This window comes from Chiloscyllium plagiosum, chromosome 28, assembly GCF_004010195.1.
Source record: "Chiloscyllium plagiosum isolate BGI_BamShark_2017 chromosome 28, ASM401019v2, whole genome shotgun sequence".
NCBI classification, from domain to species: domain Eukaryota; kingdom Metazoa; phylum Chordata; class Chondrichthyes; order Orectolobiformes; family Hemiscylliidae; genus Chiloscyllium; species Chiloscyllium plagiosum.
In genome coordinates, this window is record NC_057737.1 from 14,883,261 (window position 1) to 14,899,594 (window position 16,334).

The following is a 16,334-nucleotide window of genomic DNA, read 5'->3' on the forward strand; positions in this document are numbered from 1 at the left end:
GTATATGAATAGGAAGGGTTTGGAGGAATATGGGCCGGGTGCTGGCAGGTGGGACTAGATTGGGTTGGGATATCTGGTTGGCATGGACGGGTTGGACCGAAGGGTCTGTTTCCATGCTGTACATCTCTATGACTCTAAGTGCTTAAACTATAAATGTTGTTGGAAACACTGAAGAATTGCTCCTTCAGTCTTCCTGAAGCAAGACTATTCTGAAACTTGTAACACTGATATCCAAGACACCATTTCAGCTTTTCTGCACAAAGTACAAGTTCCTGCACACATCCCTCTGATACTGAAGTCACCATCGACAACCCTTGAAAAATCCATGTTTTCTTTTCCCTGGTATTTCTGACCATCTGGTCAGATTTTGGAAACCCTGGAGAAGTTTTGTGAACCATGGAGAAGCTTGCTAAGGACTTGCGAATATTTCAAAAGGTGAATGTTAATTGCTTGATCTCTTCTAATGTAATAATAAGATGCTGTATTATGAGTTATATGTGTTTTACTGAAGTAATGATAATAGGCTCCCTTGTGAATTGATCACCACTGAATAATTTTTGAGATGTATTAGATTAATTTTTCTTTTCTGCAAAATATTATTAGACAATTAAAACCGAATAAAGCAATACCTGGGGACCCTGCTGTCATGATCAGAAGTGACTTATATGTCCACAGCCCTTTACATTTGGAAAGTAAGATCTTGTCCGCAGCTTTCAGTTTGATAAATTTCTGCTCTTGGATTGTTTTGATTGATAGACCATCTGGTGCATCTTAGAAAAATAATCAATTTTGCAGTGGTCTCATTTCCTCCAGTTTGTATTGACAGCCGGGTCAATTTGAATGCTTGGCTGAATTAAAAAACCTACAGAACCACTTATCTCAGCAGTAAGCCGTGTACAGATTGATGACAGCCACAGAAATTATTAAATGATTAGCTGTTTTCGATGGTGTTTACAGAAAGAAGTTTATTTTAATAACAAAATAACCATCTGAAGGGACTGACATTATTTTCATTGAATCCAAATCTTTTTAAGAATATAAATGTTTTTGTTTTGCACTGATAACTCTAATAAGATTGTTAGAGATAAAAAAAACCTACTTCAAAGGATTCCCACTATTATTACATGGCTCCTGAGGACATTGTGGATACAGGGTGAATGGTGAAGATGAGAGGTGCATGGAGATGGGAAGTGAGTCATGCAAACAGTAAGGATTAGGAAGGCATAAGATTTATGCTGAAGAGCTGGACCACCTTAACAAGCCCACTTGGCAATTAACACTCTGCTGTAGCTTCCTTGACACTCAGAGACCTGAATCCTGCCCTCTAAATCTCCAAGGGGTAGAAGAGGATGGATGGGGAGAGGATTGCTGTAAAATTCTAAATAATCTTAATTTAGGGATTTGATTAGTAGGTCAGAATCCTTTGTTTACCTGTTCCTCTTCCATTCAATTTACCCCCAGAGCTACAGTGGACTAAAACCTAATGATTAACCTTTGCTCTATTTTATCCTTCCTGCACTTGGAAACATGAAATCCCTAGGCAAAGGACAGAAGAACATATGCATTAATATGCTTGTACTATACCATCTGGTCTTCCTCAATTGATGTAATTTAAAACCTTCAGACAGATATTTTAATGCTACAGAATACTGTGGGACACTGCACACTTTTTTTATTAAGGACTACTTAAGTAAGCTTCAGCTGCGAGACTGTAAGATTTGGATATTAAAGGAAGGATGCAATTAAAAACGAAACTTGACAAATATTGTTATGAAAACGACAGTATTGTATTATTTGTGCTAACTCTTGCCTGTTGTGCCACCATTGCCTCCACTCCGCAGAACTGTGACGGTCACATGTACTGACTGTTTTGTCAAGATGCTGGATACACTGATATTGGTACATGGTAATCCTTGCTGAAGAAGGCTAAGATTCGCAGTACTTAGTGAATAAACAACATTGTGCAATGAATGTAACCTAACAGGCTTACTCACTACAATCGCAGGTGACTGTGATCGAACCTAAGGATTGAATTAAATAAGGTAACATTAATGCTTTTATACTTTAAAACAAAAGTACATCTCAAACAGAAGTCACAGGATATTTTACATAACATTTGTCTTAATTAGCTTTCATTCATCTCTGATCTTTGCAAAGCTAACTGATCTCATGGCAAGATGGGTTAAAGACAAAAAAAACGGACAGAGCTTGTGCTTCAGATTACCATATAGCTGTGATCATGCATGCATGTGGATATCAAATGAACATAGGATCATGGTCAGCTGCGAACCTGTCAACATTGGCATATGAACAAGTTAATTTACAATAGATATCAGGAAGTGACCAGAGCTCATGAAACTATGCCCCAGCAATCACTGATCAAACAACACAAGAAAGGAAGACAATGAGGAAATTTATTTATTGAAGCATGGCTTGTCCGGTGGAACAATAACTTAGATAAACATTTTTAAAAATAGGCTGGTGTATGCTAAAACCCTAGCTACGCCACTCCTGTTACAAATTGTTCTTATTGCAAAAGGATTCTGGAAGATTTCTAAAATTCCTCTGATTTTAACTTCATGAATTCCTAAAAATACTATACTTTAAAAAAACTGCTTTGCTACTAATTACCTTTATTTAAGAAAAATGCATGCAATTGAATATAAGCGTTTACTAAGATTAGTTTTTATTCCACTGTAACCACCTAATCAGAAATACAGCAGCTTGGTTACGTGTATAAATGGACCTCTGCCATGCTTCTAGCAAGATGCAGCAGTGAAGCTCTGTGCAAATTACTGGCCATGCATGCTGTCTTATAAATTTGACACTGTAGCATTGCATTTGATAGCTGCTAAAGCCCAAAACTTTGTTCAGGAAATCCTTTCCAGTCTGAAAGTTCAATGCAACTGTGTCTCTGATTCCTTACCTCCAGTTCATTTAATACTTTAGCTATACCAAAAATGGTGATGTTAACTGTTGGCTCTTTGTAACTAAGAGTCACAACTGATTGGTTCATAAAAAATCCAGGAATGAAAGGAATCTCTGTTCTTCCAACTTGACCTGCATAATGGCCTCCCAGAACAGAAGCTTTTACAGATATATAGGTGTCTCCGCCTATACTTAACTCCTTATGTACCGAGTCTGACAGTTCTTTTATTGTGACGGTGCAACTGTAATGACCTAAAAATTGAAAGCAAAATAATAGATACTCAGAAATTTACGATTGCAGAATTCAGCTAGTAGTTTTTTAATTCAGTCAAAACTGATTTTCTTTTGACACATTGGATTTTCATTATTTTCTTTTCAAAAATATTGTCATAAGACGTTAAAACATTTTTTGAATCCACTAGTTCTAATCTTTCCCATAAGGAGAAACATCCTCAGCATCCAACCTGTCAAAATCCCTTAAGATTTGAATGTTTCAGTAAGGTCACCTCTCATTCTTCTATACTCCAATGAATACAGGCCCAAACCTTGCTCAAAAAAGACATTCCCCATTTTCTTGGAATAACACAAGTCAAGTGAATCTTTACATTATAGTAGTAAGTAAGAAGTTCAAAACTGTATGCATTATCCAGTTGAGGTAGCACTAAAACTCTGTGCAATATTTCCTATTTAGATATTTCATTACCCTTGCAATAAATGACATTCCATTTGTCTTCCTAATTGCTGCGATTCATATACCAGGAAATGCATATCCGTCTACACTGAAGAGTTTTGCAATCTTTTTCCAATGTTAATGAAGATTATTAGTGGAGTGAACCTTATCTCTTAGACATTTGCCACGATACTGTTTTTATGGCATTTTATTTAATTGACTCTATGACCAGAATTGGTATAAAGTTAAGTTTTGCATTCTATTTCCTTCAACAGTCTCTGGTAACAGCAGAAAATTAGTATTGGGTTCAATTGATCTAGATTAATAAATAACGTGGCTTTGCAGGATCTGTAGCTATGTGAGAGCATGATGTAACCAGCTTTTTCATGTCTTGATATTAAACAGTGCATTGATAAGTCAGTTAGTTATAGCTATCATGATTAACATGGAAATAATTAGATATATTTTGAAATACTGCCTGCATGAAACAGCAAGAGAGATCACAACATTCTAGAAGGGCTATGTTACTCATTTACCTGTATCAGAAATGAATTCTGGTACCACAGAGAAAACAGAAACTGCTAGGAACTGCAATCCAATATTACTAAACCGCACAGAACAGGCAAGGTTTGATGCAGGGTTTAGCTTTGACATAGCTTTAACTTGAGCAAAACTGCAGTCTCCTGGATGAATACAAAAGACTGATGTCAGACAGTTCAATATGAGTAGACTTTATGAACACAAAGTTATAATTTATCTGCATTTATTAGGTAAATATACAGATAGCCTGACAGCAATGTTATAATGGAGCGCTACAGCCTTAAGTTGCAAGACAAATGATACTGCCTGTGATTCAGCACTAGGAGAAAGGGAGGGATAGTGACTCTTTCAAAGTACTTTTCATAATGTTAAGAAAGATGTTGGGCATAGTATAACTCAACTGTAATGTTTGATTAGTGCCAACATCTGGGAGATAATGAGGACTGCAAATGCTGGAGATCAGAGCTGAAAATGTGTTGCTGGAAAAGCGCAGCAGGTCAGGCAGCATCCAAGGAGCAGGAGAATCGACGTTTCGGGCATGAGCCCTGCTTCAGGTTAGTGCCAACATCTAACAAACATTTCTGTTGGGAACGCATGCTGATTATAAATGTTTTGTTTGCAAGGGTTCACTCATAGCATGTCAATGGAAGAACTCTCCCTTCAATTGACCAATCTGAATAGATTTGCTTTCTTGGAGAAAAAAAAAGCAAAAAATGATACATTAAGATTCAGTCATTTATAAACAACTTGCACAAGACCGTAGAGTTTGAATGCTGAAAATGCAGTATATAACTGGGAGAATTTGGAATGTATCAAAATTTAATTTGATTAAAGGACATAATAACTTGATGGAAACTCTAATAACGCATGCTACTTATGTGAACGTATACAAAATGAAGTCAGGCACTTAAGGAAACATAATGGCAATACATTGTCTAATTTACACAAATTGGGGTTCGGCTCAAGAGACAGAGCAAGGGTCTCAGTGCTACAGATATCTAGTTCATGGTTTATGTGTTTTAGTATACAAGGCACTCAAGTTAACTGTTGAAAATTGGATAAATGTAACTGAAGCACTCTGGGAGTCTTGTGTACTAGGAAGGTTTAGGTTGTGATTCTTTAAGAGGCCAACAGCTAAAACGTAATTAAAAATTGGAATTTTGCGATTGCCAGAGGAACCAAAACAATTGACAGTTCCAAAGGTTACAACAAAACTGAAAGAACTGCAGTCCCTGTTTCTTGATTATATCAGAAACAAAAACAAAATGTAAATTGCTGGGAAAATTCAGCAGGCCTGGCAGCATCCATGGAAAAAAATCAGAGTTAAGGTTTCAGGTCCAGTGTCCCTTCTTCAGAATCCAAAGGTTACTCCTTTTTGTTTAACATAATCAGAATAGAAGAGTTGGAACTATAAAACAAAGGGTGGGTTTACTTAGCTGGAGATGTTGTGTCTGCACAGCCTGCAATAATAGCAGTCCAAGAGGAATCTGGAGCTAATATAAAAACAAAATACTGCAGATATGGAAATCTGAAATAAAACCAGAAATGCTGGAGAAACTCAGCAGGCCTCATAGGATCTGTGGGAAGAGAAAGAGAATTAACATTTTAAGACTGATATGGCTACTTCAGAAAGCTTTCCGAGTTACATTAGCTTTGAGGTATTCAGTAAACTTCAATGGTCACGTTAAGGAGAATCTGGAACAAGCCACAGAGTCAGGCAGGTACATGCAAGTTAAGAAGGTTCCTTGGTTCAATTTACTGGGAGCATGTTTGCCAGAAGTCAGTTGTAGTTTGGAATTACAAGTGTTGAAAGTAGTTCCAGGTAGCACAGGAGCTGCTGTTAGCAGACACCAAGAAGTTAGGGCTCAGGAGAAGACCCAAAGACTGGTGGCTTCATGAGGAGGAGAAAGCATTGGGCTAAAAGGCTTTGGAAGCCACCAATGGTTCAGTGTAGCTGTCATGGTGGTGATGGGAGCCCATAAGTAGTATTTGCTTGGTGCAGCTGAGAAAGACTGGAGCTAAGGGAAGTTCAGCTGCAGCTCAGCGACACTGTTTGTTAAAAACTGAATTGCATTAGGAATTAGACACCTGGGAGCAGATTCAGGAGTCCTGGGGAACTTAGTCTCAGGAAAAGGGACTTATTTACCAAGAGATGTGCATCTAGGAAAACTTAACAAAAAACTAAATTCACAACTGATCTTGGAGGAACCTGTGTGGGATGGCTCACAGCACAGGAACAGATAAGTGAATAGTTTTTAAGTGTAGCCTTGCTGTAGACCTACAATAGTGAGTAGAGTGAGTTCTTTCTTGATTATATGTTTTATTGCTATCTGTCTTTTGATTAAATTTTAAAAATATAAGCCATAAGCCTGGAGCAGTGTTGTTTTAGAGCAAGAAGACAGTGCTATTTTCTGGGTCTGTAGATTGTGAAGGAGCAACGATGGCCTTTAGTAGAGTAATATGCTCATCTTGTCGGATGTGGGAGTTCAGGGAGAGTTTTCATGTTACTGAGGATTATGTCTGCAGGAAATGTCTTTGGTTGCGAATCCTATCACGTAAAATGGATTGGTTAGAGTGACAATTAGAGGCAGTGAGGAATTTACAAGAGCAAGGGGGTGTGATGGATGGCAGTTATAGGAAGGTAGAAAAGATGCAGATACAGTCACATAGATGGGTTAACGCCACGAAAAGTAGGAGAGGTAGGCAGGTAGTGCAGAAGTCTTCTGTGGCTATCCCCATTTCAAACAAGTATCCTGTTTAGAAAATGTAGAGGGTGATAGACTCTCAGGGGAATGTAGCACGAACAACCAAGTTTCTGGTTTAAGGCAGGCTCTAATGAAGGGTACGTTTGGTTCTAAGCCATCGAATGTGATAGGAGACTCTATAGTCAGAGACACAGACAGGCGATTCTGTGGCCAGCACCGAAAAATTAGAATGGTGTGTTGCCTCCCTGGGGCCAGGATCAAGGATGTGTCAGAGAGGGTACAGAATGTTCTCAAAGGGGAGAGGGACCAGCAGGAGGTCATTGTACACATTGGAACCAACAACATAGGAAGGGAGAAGGACGAGATTCTGAAGGGAGAATATCGAAAGTTAGGCAGGAATTTAAAAAGGAGGTCCTTGAGGATAGTAATATCAGGATTACTCCTGGTGCTATGAACTAGTGAGGGTTGGAAGAAGCAGATACAGAAGATGAATGCGTGTCTAAGGAGCTGGTGTATGGTAGAAGTTTTCACGTTTTAGGATCGTTGGAATCTCTTCTGGGATGGAAGTGACCTATATATTTCCAGGAATATATCCAGGGAAGTTATTTGGGTGGAACTGAGAAATCAGAAAGGGATGATCACCTTATTCGGATTGTATTATAGACCACCAAATAGTCAGTGAGAAATTGAGAAACAAATTCGTGAGGAGATTTCAGTTATTCATGAGAATAACAGGGTGGTTTAGGAAGGGGATTTTAACTTTCCAATCATAGACTCGAACTGTCATAGTGTTAAAGGTTTAGATTGAGAGGAATTTAAGTGTGTACAAGAAAATTTTCTGGTTCAGTATGTGGATATACCTACTTGAGAATATACAAAACTTGACCTACTCTTGGGAAATAAGGAAGGGCAGGTGACTGAGGTGTTAGTGGGGGTGCACTCTGGGGCCAGAAACCATAATCTTATTAGTTTTAAAATAGTGATGGAAAAGTATAGACAGGATCTAAAAGTTGAAGTTCTAAATTGGAGGGAAACTAATTTTGACGGTATTAGGTAAGAACTTTCAAAACCTATTGGGGGGCAGATGTTTGCAGGTAAAGGGACAGCTGGAAAATAGGGACAGCTGGAAATCACCAACCCAAGGAAAAGCAAACATATAAATAGAAAGCAGGAAACACCAGCAGTGCTTCGTCTAGAGGCTCACTGAAGACGTTACCTGGTATGGTGACAAAAGGTCTGAAAATGAACCTTCTAGCTCAGCAAGCAAACCTACATCAAGAATTTTTCATTTTATTGCACACTGAAGCCAAGATGAATCTCAGTCTTCTAGTGAAACAGAATGAAATGGGGAGTAATTGGAGCCATGGTACAAAAATATAATTCAGTTCCTAATTTGAAATCATGCAATCAAGATTTTCCTCAAATATATATTCCTATATTCACATTTATAACAAAATATCCTAGATAAAATTCCTACATTCTGACACTGTAATTTTCCATTGTTACTGGAGAAAATGCAGTTAAGCAAGTGTCTTAAATCTCTCTTCACAACTATGGTTTCCCACCAGTAATTAGAAACAATGAGCACTCACCTCTCAGACTGCTGTCTTTGTTCATAGTTGTCACAAGAAATCTGTACACATTAATATTAGGACGACCAATTACACAAGTGAAACCATGAAAGGAAACTGTGGCTTTTCCTACACCAATAATTGTGATCTGAAACAGAAAGAGGAGAACTATTGCATTTTGCAACATAACCAAGGCTATAAGGATTCAATACTAGAATTTTGTTTTTGCAAGTTTTGATTATAATGGTCATTATACTGGAAATAAGGAGAAAGGTGAAGTTCCATTTGATGAACAAGTGGTAGCAGAAAGAAAGAAAAATCTCTGAAATAATGCCACTTTGTTTATGTTTTGGTGAACTCTTCACTTCATAGGAATAATATTTTGTGCATAACTAATGAAATAAGATATTACCATATTTCCACTAATTTTATAGTCTATCAAGCATGATTATATCAAATACATCAAAATTAAATGATGGAAATCTTACTTCTCTGTAGGTTCTCACAATTCCTGGAATTTCATAATATACTGTGGTTGACCCTGTACTCCTTGTAACTCCCAATCCTGTGGCCGGATCAATCTGTAGAACTTCACTTGATAACTGATACCAGTTCCCAGGTTCACCTAAACAAATCCTTCAGTTTTGATTTCAAGATAAATAACTTCAAACAACAAAACAGCTGATTCCGCATTTTGAAAAAAACACTTGCAGTACTTCTTCAGAACATATCAGATGCAGAAGCAATTTTACATTATGGAATATTAAGCATGTATTTGCATATCATTATTACCAAGAAGTAAATCAAGAAAAATGCTCCCTTTAAAATACTTCTGGGTGTCAAAATTATAAACAAAAGATTTGAAGAGAATGGAATTTTTGCAACTACTGTAAAGGGTAACATGACATATGGGACTAAGTTGTATTGTGGGCTAAGATACTGTTTCTTGCACCATTTGAAATTAAATCTTTTGTTTTCCTCTCAGTTATGAGGATTATAAACAATTTGAGCTGAAGCAATTCCAATGCAGCTCTCACCATACAAAAGATAATGCCACAAAACTTTCCACAAAGCAGGAGGTTGCATTAGATTGTTCTAATTTGGGGTAACTGAGGCACACTTCTGTCTTTGTTGAAAGTACTTTAAGTATTATTCTGAAGAAAACACAAACATAATCAAGCAATCCCTTTATAGAAGTGAAAACTGAAGGAAATTCATACTACCAGACTTTATTCTGCTTATAGCTCAAATAAATTAAATTTTACTGTGATGTCTGTCCCACATATTTTATTTATTAGTCCTTGTTTTTGCTTCTGAGGAGGTCACAGGTTTGAGCATCCCTCCAGCGACTTGAGCACATAATCGAGCTGATACTTCAATGAATTTTGGAGAGAGTGCTGCAAAAGGTGCTGTCTTCTGGATGATAAACTGAACAAAAGCTCCACCTGTTCATCTCTGTTAAGAGCCTGCATCACGGGGTAGGTGGGAATGGAAAGAAAATCGCTAACAAATGGAAGCTGGTGACCTATGTACATCATTTAGCAGTTTGGAAGAGAATTCCTGCTCATCTTAGTTCCAGATTTAGAAAGCAATGGGAGCCTTCTTACTCTTGTGCTGCTAACTCAACATGTGGTGAGTGAAGTACTGGGGCAAATGATTCTAAGGCCACCAGATAGAAAGCTGCAACAGCAGCCAGACAGCTTTTGATTCCAGCAGAAAAATTGCTTCTTTTGTTATTTTAAGATTTCCAGCCAACTATAATGCGGTGCTATTTCAAGTCTTTTGAATTATGAAACTAAACTTTGTGGTATCTTTTATGTCGAAAAACTAACCTTCTTGGTTTACCAGTACACTGCTGAAACATATCACATCACTCAGTATCACATGCTCTGATATGTTGGGCCATATCGCATATTGGGTAGGTATTGGGATATAATCTGCAATGCCTGGGTGCCTGTTATCCCAAACTGCTAACAGGGTCAATCCTATATTGGCAGCCTGTGCCACGTAAGTATTATTCCTAGTACCAGGTCCAATCAGCAGCAGATCATCCCTAGATTGGTTTAAAAAAAAATCTATTAATCTTTCAAGCATGGTTTTTAGAATTAGACATGAAAAATCATTTTTTGCACTAATCATTTTGAAAACATAATGAAAGTTGGACCTAGGAAGGATAACTGTAGAAGTAGCAATGACATTTCTATCTATAGAACACTATGGTCCAGATTTCTAATAGGTGAACAGATAATGCAGCAGTATAAGCCAGATGTTGAGTCGTGTAGAATTACCAATTCATCAAATTCCAATTCAAGTTTAAATTTCTGATAGACAATCACTCAGTATTGGGAATCCTCTGAAAATGTTTCCAACTTGAATTATAGTTGGAAAAATGAGGCAGAAAAATGGGAGTTACAGACTGGTTAGCCTAAAGTCAACAATAGGGAAATGCTGGAGTCTACTGTAAAGGGCATAATAACAAGAACTCAGAAATAACCCCTGGGATTCTCTATTACAAAAAGTTGTGGAGGCCAAATCACTGTTTACATTTAAGAAATGGATAGATTTCAAGAGGGATTACACCAAGTTAACATGAATTTGTTACAGAATTGTTATGGCACAGATGGAAGCCATTCGGCCGATCATGCCTGCACTGGTTCTATTACTAGTGCCAATCTCCTGCCTTTTGCCCATATCCATGCACACCATTTCAATCCAAATAATCAATCAATGCCTCTTGAATACCTCAAGTGAACCCTCCTCCATTTCTCCAGGTCCTATTTGCTGTCTGGAAAGGATTTTTCTCAATCTATGAAAAATAAATCTTGTTTGACACATTGGATGTTTTCAGGATCTATCTAGTAAAATAAAGGAGGGAGAATCAGTGGATATGCTGCATTTGGATTTTCAGAAAGATTTTGGTAGAGTTCCACGTAAGAGGCTGGTATGCAAAATCAAAGAACATGGGACTGGGGGTAATGTATTGGCATGGATTCAATATTGGTTAGCAAACAGGAAATAGAGAGTAGGAATGATTGGGGCTTTTTTTCAGAATGGAAGGCATGAAAAAAAGGGATTCTCTAACGCAGAATGTTGTGGAGGCCATGTCACTGATTATGTTTTAAAAATGGGTAGATTTCCAGAGGCTAAAGATTCCAAAGGGTATGGGGAGAGAGAGCAAGAATACAGGATCCACCACATACATGCAGAATGGTGGAGATGGCTTGATAGGCTGAATAGCCTACTGCTAATATTCCTCCTCCTATACTTTTAGTTCTAACTCATATCTGGACAGTTACTTAGGAAAAAAAATCTGCTATAACTCCTGAGTAACTATAGAATTGATAATCATACCTCCTCACTCTACATCTTCAGGTGAAATAGGGGAGGGTGTAAAAGAAGATGGCATTGCACTATTAATTAGAACACAGTTACTACAGTAAAGTAGGACATTACCTTGGAAGGGATTTTGAATGAGGCTTTGTGGGTGGAGCTTAGGAACAAAAAGTATGTAAAAACTTTGCTGGGAGTGTATTATAAGCCCTCAAACAGTCATTAGGCAATAGAGGCGCAGATATTCAGACAACTCACTGAGATGTATAATAATAATACAATAATCATATTAGGGGATTTCAATTCACAAACATGAATTGTGATTGTCATAGTGTAAAGTATTTTAGAGGAGGCAGATTTCTTGAAATGTATTCAGGAGAGCTTTTTATCTCAGCCCGAAGAAGGGGATGGTGCTGGGGAGTGAAGCCAGACACATAGTCAAGATGGCAATGGGGAGCATTTCAGTGATAGAGACCACAACACAGTACGATTCAGGTTTCTTATGAAAAAGAAAAGCGATGCCTGCAAAAAGAGAGTTTTAGATTGGGGCATGGCAGATTTTATTTTAAAAAAGGTTGGACCTAGCAAACGAATACTAGGAACAGCTACTTGTGCGAAAATCTGCAGATCAGTGTGGAGTGTTAAAAAGGTAAATGGGAAGAATACAAGCCCAACATGTTCCCTTCAGGGTGAAATATAGGAGCAACAAACCCAGGGAAGCTGAGATTTATGGGAATATTCAGGACTGGCAAAGAAAGGAAAGAGGCTCTTAGCAGATACAAGGGAAGCAAATCAATATAGGTCCTAGTGAAACACAGGAAGTGCAGTTGGGGGAGGGGGGGGGTGGGAGCTTAAGAAAGCAATTAGAAGAGCAAAGAGGGAGAATGAGAAAACACTGGTGGGTAAAGTTAGGAAGAACCTCAAGCTGTTCTCCAAGTATATTAAGGGGAAAAGAATAACCAGAGGAAGAGTAGGGCCCATTAGGGGCCAAGGGGGAAATCTGTACAGGGAGCCGGAGGACAAGGATAGAGTGTTAAATGAGTCCTTCACAACCATCATCACTCAGGAGGATGATGATGTAGGCACAGAATTTGGGCAGATGGATTGAGATGATCTTCAGCAGAGTGATATAGGGAGTAAGGAAGTATTGGATTTTTTTTAAAATCAGATTTAAAAATAGATAAATCCTTTGGTTCAGATGAGTTGTAAACCAGGCTTGTGTAGGTGGCAAGGAACAAAGTTGCAACGAACCTGTCACATTTTTTAAAGCCATTTCTTGCCACAGGGGTGATGCCAGAGGACTTGAGGCCAGCTAATGTTGTTCCACTTTTCAAAAAGGGTGGTAGAGATAAACCAGAAATTAAGGAATTACAGATCCCTGAGCCTTAATGGTAGGAAACTGTTGGATAAGATTCTGAAGAGGCAATATTTCATCATAGATAGTCAGCGTGGCCTTGTCAGAGATAGGTCATGCCGAACAAATTTGAATAAAAATTTTGAGGTGGTGATCAGGTGTGTAGGTGAGTAGTGCATATGACATACACAGATTTCAGCAAAGCCTTTGACAAGATCCCACATGGGAGATTATTAAAGGTAAAATTACAAGATGTGGGATACTTGGCAAGATGGACCCAAAATCAGCTTAATGACAGGTGACAAGAGGGTCGTAATACAAGGTTCCTTGAGAGACTGGAAGCCAGTTTCCAGTGTATCACAGAGATCGATCTGGGTGCTTTTGTATACATATAAAATGTAGATGAGAATGTACTGGGGGAGGGAGATAATTGTTTGCAGATAACATAAAAATATACTAGGTGGTTAACAACGAGACAGGTGGTCTTAGTTTAGAGGAAGGTTTAGATGGGTTGGTCAGTTGGAATTTAACTCTGAGAAATGAGAGATGATGCACTTTATAGGAAGTAACAAGACAAGGGAGTACTAAATGAATGGCAAGATACTAGGAAGGCCAGAGCATCAGAGGATCTTGGGATGCTTATATACAAATTCCTGAAAGTGGTAGGAAAAGTTAATATTGATGTTAAGATGACAGAGAGGACACTTGCCTTTATCAGTTGAGGCACAGATTATAAGAGCAGAGAGGTTATGTTGCAGCTGTACAAAACTTTGGTTGAGAACAGCTGAAGCACTGTATGCAGTTCTGTTTGCTGCACTTTGGAAGGATGTAATTGGTCTGCAGGTTTACCAGCATGTTGCCAGATTTGGAGGACTTCATCTTGAGATTGTTTTCTTTAGAGCAGAGCAGGCTGAGGAAGAGACCTGACTGAGATTTATACATTTATGAGTGGCATGGATACGATGGATAGGAAGCTGCTAATCTCCTTAGTTTTGAACATAAAACATTACAGCGCAGTACAGGCCGTTCGGCCCTCGATGTTGCACCGACCTGTGAAACCAACCTGAAGCCCATATAATCTACACTATTCTATTCTCGTCCATATGCCTATCCAATTACCATTTAAATGCCCTTAACGTTGGTGAGTCTACCCCTGTGGCAGGCAGTGCATTCCATGCCCCTAATACTCTGAGCAAAGAAACTACCTTTGACATCTGTCCTATATCTATCACCCCTCAATTTAAAGGTATGTCCCCTCATGCTAGCCATCGCCATCAAGGAAAAAGACTCTCACTGTCCAACCTATCTAACCCTCATGTCTCAATTAAGTCGCTTCTCAACCTTCTTCTCTCTAACGAAAACAGCCTCAAGTCCCTCAGCCTTTCCTCGTAAGACCTTCCCTCCATACCAGGCAACAACCTAGTAAATCTCCTCTGCACCCTTTCTAAATCTTCTACATCCTTCCTATAATGTGGTCACCAGAACTGTGCGCAATACTCCAAGTACAGCCACACCAGAGTTTTGTATTGTGTATTGATGTGGCCAATCTCTCCTACTTTTCCCTATTTATAAAGTCAACGTCAGTTTAGTGCTAATATAAAATGGTGGCTGTGAACAAATCTATGATGTCCGACTTGACTCATTTGTCAGCAAGGGAGAGGGGGCAATGGGTCAAAAGCCATTTCCATTCATAGATCTTTGCAGAGATAGGAGATGGAGATAGCTCTTTGAAGGTTATGAAAATGCATATTCCAGAACCTGTTTACAGGGAATGCTGAGACAATGCCACAGGGAATGCTGAGACAAGGTCTGCCTTACCTTCCAAGCTCCAAATATCTGAGAGACTCAAATACACAAAACCTGAAATAGCTAAGCCACTGAATTGTAGATCTGAAGCCTTGGATCAGGATTTGTCACAGACTGAGAATCCTGTGTGCCTAGGCCCGATCCAAATCTCCCCCAGTTCCTTCCTGACTTTTGATCACTATGATACTGTCCTTCTATTTCTCTCCCATCTTTCATAACATGAAAACTTCCACCTTCCAGTCTGTAACTCATAGTTTAAAGGCATCATTTTAAGGTTGGAGGTCCAGCAGAAATTTGAGGAAAACACTTTTTTACCCAGAGAGTAGTGGGAATCTGGAATGCTCTGCCTGGGAGGATAGTAGAGGTGAGAAACCTCACTAAAGATTGTACGTGCATGAGCACTTGAGACATTAAAGTATTCAAGGTTATGGGTCAAATGTTAGAAAATAGGATTAGGGGAGATAGGTCAGCACAGTCTTGATGGAATGAAGGGCCTCTTCTCTGCCATGTGACTCTAGAACTCTGCTCACCAGTAATCTCCTCACCAGGCTCTCCATATCATTGTGCCTGTCCACCTTTCTAAAAATAAAGCATAAATCTTTCCTTTGACACTCTGCCCCAACTAGAACAACACTGAACACCCTTCCTTCACCACCCACCCCCCCAGGCCTCAGGAGAAGGGTGTGCAGAAGGAGCTAATCACAAAAGATTGAGACTTTATGTGAATTCAGGTTGGACAGCACCACCCCCATTCCAAGTAGCTATCCTAATTCATCAGAGAAACAATGTGTGAAGAGTTGCTTCTCTAATCACAGGCTGTTTCTCATCTGCATCTACAATAAAAAGGTTCACTAGCTAATACACCATAATGGTTAGGCATGGTGTCAGTGAGGCATTTCCCACTACAATGTGAAGACGAAACAACACCAGTCACTTGCCAGTACGTCTGATTTCTCATAGGCACTAAGGGGACTCTCCCACATCTGCACTACACTGATTCCGAATAGAGATTATTAGCAAAGGAACCAATATTTGCTGCAGAACCCTAGGAATCCATTTTCATTTTTCTGAAGTATGACAGCCTTCCTTTCAACCTTAAAGTATGAATCAAAGGCTGTAATGTCCGCTTTATGTTTGGTGTTCTTAAATCAGCAGGTTTGGACATGTTAAAACACCTCCATGGCCTTCAAAAACTGAAGTGGCACTTGAATCTTGACGCTCTATCCTCAAGACCTTCTATCCTATGACACTACTGCTGTGTCATAGGATCCCTCATTAGTATTGTTTTTTTTAAATCAACCTCGTGTCCACTTTGATGCTGCTATTAACTGTAATAAGGAACATTTTGACCTAACGTCAACTGATATATGAATAAGACTGGAGACAATCTGGTGTCAAATCAAATCGGTGACACCAATTTGTCACACAGT

The 16,334-nt window shown here is 38.8% G+C and overlaps 1 protein-coding gene across 9 annotated transcripts in view; it reads right to left on the reverse strand.

The window, feature by feature from the left end:
• LOC122563983 (nuclear pore membrane glycoprotein 210-like) overlaps nt 1-16,334 on the reverse strand; it is a 178,660-nt gene that overhangs the window by 13,350 nt on the left and 148,976 nt on the right. For 6 of the 9 annotated variants that reach the window (XM_043718385.1, XM_043718388.1, XM_043718383.1 and 3 more), the window contains 6 exons: nt 10,247-10,467; nt 8,903-9,039; nt 8,436-8,562; nt 4,135-4,281; nt 2,927-3,180; nt 1,805-2,021 (listed from right to left, as the gene is read on the reverse strand). In XM_043718385.1, coding sequence (XP_043574320.1) covers nt 1,805-2,021; nt 2,927-3,180; nt 4,135-4,281; nt 8,436-8,562; nt 8,903-9,039; nt 10,247-10,467 — 1,103 coding nt within the window. Of the gene's footprint in view, nt 1-1,804; nt 2,022-2,926; nt 3,181-4,134; nt 4,282-8,435; nt 8,563-8,902; nt 9,040-10,246; nt 10,468-16,334 lie in introns of those variants that run through there. The other 3 variants (XM_043718384.1, XM_043718389.1, XM_043718391.1) reach the window with 3 other exon arrangements.